At 42.4% G+C, this 12,467-nt stretch overlaps 1 protein-coding gene across 2 annotated transcripts in view; it reads right to left on the bottom strand.

Annotated features, from left to right (window-relative positions):
* Positions 1-12,467, bottom strand: part of RALGPS1 (Ral GEF with PH domain and SH3 binding motif 1) — a 1,336,836-nt gene that overhangs the window by 114,636 nt on the left and 1,209,733 nt on the right. For both annotated transcript variants that reach the window (XM_069241780.1, XM_069241778.1), the window contains exon 14: positions 2,003-2,154. In XM_069241780.1, the coding sequence (XP_069097881.1) occupies positions 2,003-2,154 (152 nt within the window). The remainder of the gene's footprint in view (positions 1-2,002; positions 2,155-12,467) is intronic.

The following is a 12,467-nucleotide window of genomic DNA, read 5'->3' as shown; positions in this document are numbered from 1 at the left end:
CAAAGCAACAGTGGAGGTACCCCCAGAGTTCATAAAGTAATCGACATCCCTTTACAAAGCATCAGTGGAGGTACCCGCAGAGTTCATAAAGCCGCAGAAATCCCTTTACAAGGCGACAATGGAGGAACCACCAGAGCTCATAGAGTCATCGACATCCCTTTACAAAGCGACAAGGTAGGAACCACCAGAGTTCATGAAGCCATCAATATCCCTTTGCAAAGTGACAATGAAGGTACCCCCCCAAAGTTCATAAAGCCATCAACATCCCTTTATTAAGCGACAATAGAGGTAACCCCAGAGTTCACAGTCAAACGTTTTGCTTCAAAAAGAGACAATGGAGGTACCCCCAGAGTGTATAAAGCTATCAACATCCTTTTACAATACAACAATAGAGATATCCCCAGAGTTCATAAAGCCATCAACATCCCTTTATTAAGCGACAATAGAGGTACCCCCAGAGTTCATAAAATCATCTGCGTCCCTTTACAAAGTGACAATGGAGGTCCCCCAGAGTTCACAGTCGTCAGCATCCCTTCACAAAGTGACAATGGGGGTACCCCCAGAGCTCATAAAGTAATAGTCATCCCTTTATAAAGCGCCAATGGGGGTACCCCCAGAGCTCACAAAGTCATTGAGATCCCTTTACACAGCGACAATGGAGGTACTCCCAGAGTGTATAAAGCTATGAACATCCTTTTACAAAGCAACAATGGAGGTACCCCCAAAGTTCATAAAGCCATCAACATCCCTTTGCAAAGTGACAATGAAGCACCCCCCAAAGTTCATAAAGCCATCGACATCCCTTTATTAAGCGACAATACTGTAGAGGTACCCCCAGAGTTCATAAAATCACCAGCTTCCCTTTACAAGAGAACATGGAGGTACCCCCAGAGTTCATAAAATCATCATCATCCCTTTACAAGAGACAATGGAGATGCCCCCAGAGTTCATAAAATCATCATCATCCCTTTACAAGAGGCAATGGAGGTGCCCCCAGAGTTCATAAAATCATCGGCATCCCATTATTAAGCGACAGTAGAGGTACCCCCAGAGTTCACAGAGTCATCAGCATCCCTTTACTAAGTGACATTTGGGGTACCCCTAGAGTTCATAAAATCAATGGCATCCCTTTACTAAGGGCCAATAGCGGTACCCCCAGAATTCACAGAGTCATCGGCATCCCATTACTAAGCGACAATAGTGGTACCCCGAGAGTACACAGAGTCATTGGCATCCCTTTACAAAGTTACAATGGAGGTACCCCAGAGTTCACAGAGTCATCAGCATCCCTTTATAAAGTGACAATGGTGGTACCCCCAGAGGTCACAGAGTCCTCGGCATCCCTTCACAAGCAAAAACGGAGGTTCCCCAGAGTTTATAAATTCATCAGCATCCCTTTACAAAGTGACAATGGAGGTACCACCAGAGTTTATAAAATCATCAGCATCCCTTTACAAAGTGACAATGGAGGTACCACCGAGGTTATAAAATCATCAGCATCCCTTTACAAAGTGACAATGGAGGTACCACCAGAGTTTATAAAATCATCAGCATCCCTTTACAAAGTGACAATGGAGGTACCACCGAGTTCATAAAATCATCAGCATCCCTTTACAAATCGATAATAGAGGTACCCCCGAGTTCACAGAGTCCTCGGCATCCCTATACAAGTGACAATGGAGGTACCCCAGAGTTCATAAAAGTCATTCATATCCCTTTACAAAGTGACAATGGAGGTACCCCCAGAGCTCATAGAGTCATCGGCATCCCTTTTCAAATTTACAATGGAGTTACCACCAGAGTTTATAAAATCATCAGCATCCCTTTACAAAGTTACAATGGAGGCACCACTAGAGTTTATAAAATCTTCAGCATCCCTTTACAAAGTTACAATGGAGGTACCACCAGAGTTTATAAAATTATCAGCATCCCTTTACAAAGTGAGAAGACACAGATCATAGAACTGAAAGAACCGTCAGCATCAATAAAAGAAAGTTCTTACCTATCGACAGTCCATTGGTAAAGACAGAATTTAGGGTGTGATTCCTGACAGGACTGTGGGATTCTAGCACACTGTCATCCAGGAGATGGCGGGGTTTCTCGGATGGAAATGTCGCACTCTTACTTTCAACAACACTGAACTGACACATCACACTAGATAGATGGGAAGAAGAAACCACAAGTCCTTACATGAGATGAGAAAGTCAACGCTTTTCCAATTTGTTAACTAGCACTTTACTGTACTGCGCACATGCAACACACGCATACTCACTCGAATGTGCTCACTCACACCAACACACGCATATGCACACTGACACACAGTCCCATGTGATGACAAACCAGACATTCTTATGGATTCCAAGCGCTAGAGCTTGCACAAGCCGCCAGTGGGATTCACACATACGTAGCATCTCTTCCTTTTTAAGACCTACTCATGTTTAATGTTTTCCTGGTTCTCCTTTTCTTCATCCAGTTGATTATTCCCATTATAAAATGGAGTAATTTTATTAGGATTGTTCATATTCTTATCCTGTAGTGAACGGCCACCAATACCCATCTCGTTGTAGCAAACAGAAGTTAACTCACCAAACAGCTAAGTAATCTGATAAACCATCAATCTCTCCACTTAGTTATTTTTCTCTTTATAGAGGTAAGTGTGTATATCAAACCCTCAAGGAATGAAGATGTCTTTCCTTTATGTAGTGGACTATTGAATCTGAGAATATTAAGTCATTTATTGCTCTTGATATGCAAGGCAGCCCAGGTGGAGGCACTTCCTGTTTCTGTTGCCGTGAGGAGTATCAGTACTCGGTTATCACAGTGTGAATTAGCATTTGTATGTACTCCAGAGCTTCTTGGTGCTGGGGAGAAAACCAAAACTTAGAGCCTAAGCGGCTTGACTGCTAGTTAAGGTTAAGCTAGTAGGATTTTACTAATTTCTCCAGTGAAGGCGAAGGATCAGAAGGAGAGCGGCCCATGTTGTAACCACAGCTATCGAGAAAGATTTATCGCTGAAAGTAACAGTTCTGTCTCCAGGTACAGAAAGAAGGAATAGTTCAGCTGACCTTAGGCTCGTGGCAGGCAAGTGGCAGGTGAATTTAGATGTGGGAAAATCAGGATAGACATCTCTAAAGGAGATGGCCATGGCTTTAAAGATGCTCTTCCTATGAGGTGGCAGGGTGGGTGAGATCCATTAGAGCTTACTTGAAATTGTCCTTTGCAAGGGCTGAAGAGGAGCCCTATGATGAAATGAGTCTAAGGTCCACCATCAAGTGAAGGAGAAGAGAGGGAGCTCAAACAGAAGGCGTACTGGCTGTTGGAGGACTCACCAGGGGCTGGAGCTGATGGCGCTTCTCAGCGTGCCACGCATCCCTGCACTTGAGGCTCTGTGGGCTTGGTGTTTCTTGTCTTCACTGCCTGTGCTATGTGCAAACTCCGCTGCCCGCCAAACACATTAGGCCGGAAAACTGCCATTCTGGTTTTCCGCCCACCGGTCCCATATGTGTCTTCTGCTGGGCCGGCGGGCAGAAACAGCGTTTCCACCCACCAGCCCGGCGGTCCGACCGCCACGGCAGCCCTGGAGGTCCTAGGACCACCAGGGTCAGAATGAGGCCCTGAGCGTTTGTCAATGAACCTTGGTTTCTTGGCATTTTAAACTCCAATCTCGAGTTCTTTTTCAAGTGCACTCATCCTTCTAAAAGGTTTAAGGCTCGCATGCCATTTAAGCTGGCGGTGGATAAGAAAGAAAGGGAAGAGATAGAGGCTACCCCCTGCTGTGAAGTATTGTTCCTGGTTTTTTTGTGGATTACCGGATTAGCTTGTAGGCTACAGGGTGATATAGACTCCATTCTTTTGTTTTTTTGCTGATTGTTGCGCTCCTTTTGAGACTGAAGGAAAGGGAAAAGAGGGCAAATGTTTCTATTTTTCTCTGCCTCCTATCCTCTTATTAGATTACTTGTGAAGCCCTATCTTTAACTAGTGGGGCTCAAATGAGTCTCATTTTAAATTCCTTGTCAAAGGGCCGTGCGTGTGAAAAGTGAATTGGTGACTGATTTCCTACCAGGAAACAGTGAACTGAGAACGTCTCTTTACACATTCCTTGTTTGAAAAAGTGTATGCCACAGATGGGAGTAAGAACTCCCGTTAGAAGAGTGAAAAGGCATGCAGCATGAGAATTTGCAAATATACATAACACAGAAGAATGCTGATGATTCTTCTGTCTTGCCTTTAAATTTACTCTCTATACAAAATACTTCCAAGACAACTACCGGGTAGTAGTTAAGCAAGCTAGATTTAATATTTCCTCGGCCTTTCTGGAAAATAAAAACTCTACTCTAGCCCCTGTTTTGAGGCAGAAGATGATTAAGGGCAATGAAAAAGCTCTAGAGGCCACATTAAGTGATAGAAGTGGAGGGAGTAACTCCAGAAAGAAAACAAAAAATACCTCTCTTGCATGTCCCCATAATCAACATTACTTGACAAGATCTAGACATAGAGAGATTGTAGTATTTATGTTATTGCAAAGGTCTCACAAGGCAGCCACAGATGTTTGGGGACTTGTGATTTCTCAGCTTAAAAACCCATCTGCATACAAGGAACTTTGGTAAGCTGGACAGAGGCTGAGAAATGGTGCCCCATAGTCACTTCCAACTATAAATCCAATGGAAGAGACTAAACACTTAGGAGCATCTACAACACAAATGCTTTCAGTTCAACACCTTTTCTGTCTTCCTAAAAGTGCCTGTGATCCTGAATTAACTATGCCAACTGCATCTCATTCAGATTCTATTCCTCTAATAGGTGGAAAGGTACTGGGACTTACTCTGCTCCACATCCCTTTAGGACACAATATGGTGATTCCCACCAAGAAAATTGTATAGCTAATTACACAGAGAACTAAGACGTTTTAGATGATGTTTATCAATATTTTAAAACTTGCCTTGGGGAGGGTGGGTTAGGGACTTTAGGGAGGTGGGATGGTCTGCTGTGAGACCTTGGAAAACAAGACCTCATTAATGACAGGGATTGTGAGGGAGGGTATCACCAATATTACTGACATATGCCAGTCTCTTAGACAGAATTCTTTATTAGGTGATGAAGGTGGAACCATGGTTTATGTCTACAACCAACTTAGGCATCACGTCAACCCCAAAGTAAGATTGAATCACAGACTACTGACACAACTGGCTGAAAATGGGCCTGTTATTAAACATATTTGTAGATGGGCAACAAGGAGCTACTAATGTTGTTTCCAAGGAGGAGCCAACCGAGGACAGGCTAACTAAGTATCTGTCATTACGCAATCAGTGGGAGCTTGTTCAATCGATTGGAAAGTTAAAGGGATATAAGACTTACTGCAGAATTTGGATGACAGAGTTCAAATGTTTAGGGTCTGGCTTATGGGGCGAAAGAAAGTGAATGAATAGACAATTGAAAAAACAAAAACAAACGCAACATTAACAACATTAACAAGAATACAAGACCCGGAGAATCACTCTTGTAGAAATAATCTCAGGTTTCTGGATGTAGCAGAAGACCAAGAGGCTAGGAACAGTATGAAATTGTTTATGGCTGACTTGTTCATGAACTCCCTGTTCCTCAGTAATGAGTCATTTGATCGGAAATCAAAAATGTGAAAGGTTCATCCTGTCCAGCACATCACCCTCAAGGTAGGAAAAGACTAAGAAGAAATTGTGTTTCTTTTTATTTTTTTGTTATATACGTAGAGAGGCTTTTCCCAGGTATGTTCCATCTTTCTGAATGATCTGCCTGGTCAGTAGTTTTGAAATCAAAGGAACCACTTCTACAGTTCTTAAGGGGGTTTAGGGTTATGTATAATAAGAATATGTCTACTTTTGTGACAGTAAAAGCCACTGAATCTTTATTTCAGTTTGATGGATAATCTAAACATTCTAACAAGCAACAGTATGAGAATGTTGCAGACCGTGGCACTGACTAATCTTCCTTAGAGTAAGCACTATGACCCTAGCCTTTCCTTTAGATTTCGATTTCAGTTGGTGAATGGATAGTAGAGATCAGCATTTGAGGCAGATGAGGGAACGGATAGTTTCATATGATGGGGTGGCTTCCCAAGAGCAGGAGGAAGATGCCCAAGGGAAGAGTAGAAAAGGTTGGGAAAGAATTGAGGCAAAAATGGAGTTTGGAAGGACAGGGCCAGTTTACAGGGGTAGACAAGATTTTAAAAAATGAGAATATAAAGTGTTATTTTCATTCGACAGACGGGAGCTAATCTGGAGAAATACAATACATCTTAGTTGTTCTGGAAATTAAGAAATGGTCCTGGAGTACGAATAGCTTTTGAGGTAGGTTAAAAATAAACCTGGTATTAAGTTCTTTTGATACTTCTGGTTTGGTAGTGTTTTTTTTTATACAGACTAACATTATTTTTTCTAAAGCCCAAAACATTATGAAACCAGGAAGGGCCTCAGAAACATATTACTCTACTCAGAATTCCAAATCTAACTCAATAGGGCAATGGTTTCCCATACAATTAACAATATGTAAAATGACAATTAATGTAGCAATTTTGTATAGACTAATTTGGATGACTGAATATCTAGAAGAGTTGGCTGGTGAAATCCGTGGGATTCATGGAATGTTCATTGAAATGGAAGGGTTTGTTCTCCCATTGAATCTCAAATTAGGCAAAACGTTTGAGGAACTTTATAGGAAGGATGATAAGAATCTCAAGCTGGCAGATTTTCGGCAAGAGATACATGAGAGGAGAAGGGATTCTCATTTTATTTTGATAAGCATCCACATGCGAAAGAATAACTTTTCGATTTCACAAGGATTGAGGAGATAGAGTTATGAAAACATAGTCAATCACCACATAAATGTGTGATCTGGAATTTCAGGTCACACCTCAGTGTCAGTAAAGGTAAAGTTAGACCCTTGCGTGTTTATTCTTCATTGTGTTATTGTAACTCTATCAACTGACCTTTTGATTCAGGAGGATATAGAAATAAATAAAAGCTGCTTTTGAGGAGATTTTAGAGTCATCTCATTTGCTGACTGAATAAGAGACTTATAAAACATGTCTAACAGGATAGTTGAAGAGCATAAACTAAAAGAAGATTTCAAAATCTCAAGATTTGGAACTTTTGAGTGACTTGTAGACCTTAGCAGGTGCTTTACAAGTAGCTGAGAGTGGGTCGCATGTTTAAGAGGTTGCTGAAAAACTAGTTAACTTAGCTGAATTATTAGATAATTACATTGGGAAGATTTTCAAGACTAAAATGATAAGGAAGTTTATATATATTGCATAAAAGTGCAGACAACTGGTTCATCAGTTTTCTAAATGTGCTGTCAATGAATACCATGAACCCTGGGTCTTCCAAGGCATCAATAGGATGAATTAACACATTTAGGTATAAAAAATGAATTTACTACACAATCACCTAGGAAAGCTGCTTGATGAGCTGGGATTCCTGGGAAAGTCTAGAAATAGTTTTCCTGCATTTGCTCCATTTTCTACAATACAGTATTCACTTGTGTTAAAACTGCAAAATCCTTGCTTATTGTGGTTTTTCTTAAGGCAGGCAAGAACCAGAGGATATGTGTCTCTTACCTCACCAGCTCTTGCTCAACCGTAACAGTTAACTATATTCTAAAATCTTGGCTGAATGCAGTGCTTTAAATGGAAAAATAGAAGTGCAGGTACTCTGTAATAGAGTACCTGTTTGTTTCTGAGAAGTGCCGGTACTCTCCAATTAAAAGTATTACGTTTTTCTTGAGATATGCCGGTACTCTCTCTCTCAAAATAAAAAAGTGCCGGTACTCAGTACCGGAGAGTACCGGCCCATTTAAAGCACTGGCTGAATGGTTGAGTTGTATCATGTGGAGTTACCCTTAAGTATCAGCACAGTTTTATTTCCAGTTGGCAAGTAACAACTTTTACAAACATGCTCATCCAAGCAGTTTACTTCGCTATCACAGAAAAAAACACTTGATATCATTTTATAGGAGCAGAAAAAGCATTCAACTATGTAGACTGGGGATAGTTGAGGGCAACCTTACTACATTTCAGGTTTCCACTACTGTTTGTGAAAGGGTACTGGGTTACTTTCAGGTTGTTAGAGTCATAATTCAGGGCCATTTGCCAAAGAGTTTTAGCATTAGAAGTGAGATGAGACAGCAGTGCCACCTCTCCCCTCATTGGTTTGCTTCGACCATAGAACTCCTTTATTAAACTCTCAGATCAGATAAAAGTATCCCTCTTTTTCTTGTAATGTACTAAAATCAAAATCAAAATTGTTTGTTGTCAACCTGATAATATAATCAAGCTGTTTGGAGGGTATGTTGCTGGCAGCCTCCTTTTTGAAATATGGAACAGTACACTATTTTAAGGTGAAATATTTAGAAAATAGAAACGCAAGAAAGTGGGAGGATAATTATGCATCTGTTTTTTTCTGATTACGAGCTCAAGAAATGTAAAAGAATACATTTGTCAATTATCGGGTGACACTGTGAAAATGGTGGTTTTGGTGAAATTTAGTTTTATTTCTCAGATTTTTCTGGTTATGTTTTTTATAAAGCTTGAAAATTAAATCTCTAATTATCTGAATATTAAAATCTCTGAGTAGAAACTGAAAAAAGATTTACAGGTTTTAATTTAAGGGGGGAACGATGGGCTCTTCCTGACTTTAAACTTTAGAAAACAGCAGCACCTTTGAAGAGGACAAGAACATTCATAGCCTTGCAGCAAGAGCAAAACCCCTTCTGGGCCAATGACAACTACATTTCAGGTTGGGTATTTTACATTTTTTTTCTGACAGTAAGTTTTTCAGCCAAGTTAAATGTAACTGATTCTGTTATTATGGTGGCAGGTCTACAAAGATAATGAGAGTCTGGATGCTATTTTTATACAAGCAAGGTTTGAATATCGACAAGATTTATAACCAGATAGGAAGCGCCTGTGCTTCTCAGGTTTTAAAGATCAAGGTGCAAAACAACTGTCTTAGTTATCACAACCTGAGTGGAAACATCTAAGGAGGATTTACCCGATGTGGGCTGAGAAAGAAAAGATTCTGTATTGGAGGAAGAGATAAAGGGGGTGATTCCAAGTTTGACTGGCGGCGGGCGCCGCCAGCCAAACGGGAACCGGCAGAATACCGCTGCGCAGTCATAAGACCGCCGCGGTTATTCTGAGTTTCCTGCTGGGCAGGCGGGCGACCGCCAGAAGGCCGCGCGCCCGCCCAGCGGGAAACCCCTTCCCACGAGGATGCCGGCTCCAAATGGAGCGGGCGGAGTGGGAAGGGTGCGACGGGTGCAGTTGCACCCGTCACGATTTTCAGTGTCTGCTATGCAGACACTGAAAATCTTAGTGGGGCCCTGTTAGGGGGCCCCTGCAGTGCCCATGCCATTGGCATGGGCACTGCAGGGGCCCCCAGGGGCCCCACCACACCCGTTACCGCCAGCCAGGTTCTGGCGGTCAAAACCACCAGAACCAGGCTGGCGGTAAGGGGGTCGGAATCCCCATGGCGGCGCTGCCTGCAGCGCCGCCATGGAGGATTCCCCAGGGCAGCGGGAAACCAGCGGGACACCGCCGGTTTCCCGTTTCTGACCGCGGCTGTACCGCCGCGGTCAGAATGCCCATTAGAGCACCGCCAGCCTGTTGGCGGTGCTCCCGTCATTTTAGCCCTGGCGGTCGTCGACCGCCAGGGTTTGAATGACCCCCAAAGTGATTTAAGGAAGAAGACAACCTTCTCTCAAGGATTAATGCTGTTCTTGTCGCTGATCGAGACTTGACTATGCACCCTAAGTTAGATGATTAATATGTTTTAAAATCATTCTATAGTTGCATTTTGTGTTATTAATCTGGCTAATTTGAAGAAGTAGGTCTACTATGCCCTCTTCTCATAGTATTCTCTACTGACAGGTTGTCAAAGATTACTGATCATACAAGGTCTTCCTCCATATGTGAACTGACTCAAGCTTTACTTAGGAGCCGTGGTCTTGGGAAGTCACAGAATCTCCCGTCATGTTCTGTGACTGAGGAAGTGACTGGGAAGCAGAGGGCGTTCCAAGATGGTGGCAAACACTGCATTGAGGCTGAGCTCCTAAGCCCCTGGGGCCCGTAGCATCGTCAGTAGGGGACTTCTTTTGGCCGTAACCAAGGGGAGTATAATTGGAGAAAGTTTGGAGCGGTCCACAGCCTGAGGAGGGAAAAGCAAGGTGGGCTGTTTCGTTCTTAAACACATCACGTACACCGGAAGCTGCTTTTCCTGCTTTGCCTTGAGGCTACGGAGCCATCAAGAGAAGAAACACCAAGGTAGTGAAAAGCGTTTGCTGGGCTTTAAAAAATATTACATACGGTGCATATGGCACATTCTGAGATTTGCACCTCTTTGTTTGGATAACTTGAGGGCTGATCTTTGCGTTTCCTGCCAGTGCGGCCTGAGAAAGGAATATTTAGAGCTAGTAAACGCTTGCCCTCGTCAGGACGCATTTCATAATGCACAAGTCGCATTCTGAGTTTCAAGGCAGGGGGGATCCAGTGGAGATTTGTGGAGTATCTAAATCCTCATGAAACATTACCTCATGGATATACTGAAAAACAGAGAGCCCTTGGGACTCCAAAACTGGAGTAGTCGTCGCAGCATGGTATAAGATTTGCTTCTCTTGAAATCTCTCAATCTTTTCTGTTACTGCATGGGTGCTTGGAAAAAGTGTTGCAAGCAGGACCTTTTAGCAAATTTGCCCTCTCGCTTTTTGCATTGAGAAACAAAAAGATTGAAGCCAGACATTAGGAGCAGATAAGATGGCAACCTAATGGGCTCAATAGGGGCTGTTAAAGGCAGAGGAGGGCTTGGGTGGCTACGGAAGTGGTCTACATAGTCGTGGACGGGGTTTGTGGTCCCAGGTTGGGCTTTCTCACCCTAACAAAAAAAAAAAGAAAGAAGAGCCAATGAAGTGATTCTCATGACACACCTCTTTGTGAGCCTGAACTCCCAGTAAAGCATCTAAGGTCTCTAAACGTCGAGGTCATAACATCTAACGGCTCCAATATGACACAGGTCCACAAAAATGCAGATTGCATCAATAACCAGGGTGACAGCATAGACATATCGCCACAATCTATATCTCCTGAGTCAAGATTACTGGTCACCAACACTATTGAATTGACTGGTTCAGTTACAGTGCAGTGACCCCCAGCTCTCAAGGAATCCTCAATGATTGGCGGCATTATTACTTCCAAATTGTCACAGGCTTCTTCGAAGAAGGCTCTTCAGAATCCACGGACAGAGGAAGATTGGAGCAAACAAGGGCCGCAGATACAAGTCTTCTGCTCTCAGCTGCATCTGAACATGAGTCACTACCAGTAAACACTAGAGGCGCCACTACGAACTGTGACGGTATGTCGAAAGACGTACGAGCTTATCCTGTCTTTACTACTACAATTGCAAAAGGCCAGCAAACTCAGCACACCCAGCTAAAAGAAAGGCCAGGAGGAGGACCTAAAGGGGTTGTGGGTTCTACACTCCACAATCAACAGACGGCGCAGATGGCACGGATGCAAGTCATGTATTGGCAACAGCCTCGGAGAACGCATACAGCCTTGCGTGGTTATAGGCTTTTCTGATCAGGCATATGAGGTGCAGGGAGAGATGACGGCCTTTCCAAGAGCTTCACAAAAAATCTGGGGACGTCTGTTCCAGAAGTCTCCTCATTCTCTTTGCCCTCATCTTCAGTAGAATCTATCCTGCATCAGGTATTGGGAGAAATTCGCAAGATGAAGATTTCTCAAAAAGAAGCCCATAGAAAAACCAGCGAACAACTCGGTCAGCTCAAAACTAACATGCAGCTGCTGAACTCCCAGGTGTCTCAGGTGGAACAAAGAATTTCAGATCTGAAGGACTTCAAACTAAAGCAAGACTGGCAACCTCTAAAATCAAGTCTGAGCTAGCTGCTCTAAAAATAAATCTTGATGTTGTGGCGAATCATTTGATCCAATCTATGCTTCATTGGCGTTTCAGAAGGTCGGGAGAGTGGAAGTACAGTGATGGCGCTGATAACCAAGCTCATAAAAAACACATTTGTGCAGACATGACATCGAAAGAGGGGGATCTTAAAAGCAAGACCAATCCTGATAAAGTGATCGACTAAGATAATGTATTTTAATTTTCTGTATTACTTACAAATTATTTCATTTTAATCAATTTATGAATTATAAAGCTATTTCCTTTTATGTAACTGATATTTTGAATTGTGTACCTTTATACCTGAATATTCAATAACTACATTTTTTTTTTTTAAAGCTTGACTTAGGCACATGATTGCAACTTGTAATAGGCTTTCATCTTTTAGGGTAAGGCTATTAAAGCATTAAGCTATTCAAAGGATTTCATAATATTCTGATGGAAGGAAAATGGTGAAATAAATTCTGAGGCAATCCTCATATTTTATTGCATTCTAGGATGCCAATCATAAAAAATTGGCTAAAT

This window comes from Pleurodeles waltl, chromosome 6 (genome assembly GCF_031143425.1).
Source record: "Pleurodeles waltl isolate 20211129_DDA chromosome 6, aPleWal1.hap1.20221129, whole genome shotgun sequence".
Classification (NCBI taxonomy): Eukaryota; Metazoa; Chordata; class Amphibia; order Caudata; family Salamandridae; genus Pleurodeles; species Pleurodeles waltl.
The sequence above is the reverse complement of the archived record's forward strand: the minus strand, read 5'-3'. Positions and strand labels throughout refer to the sequence as shown.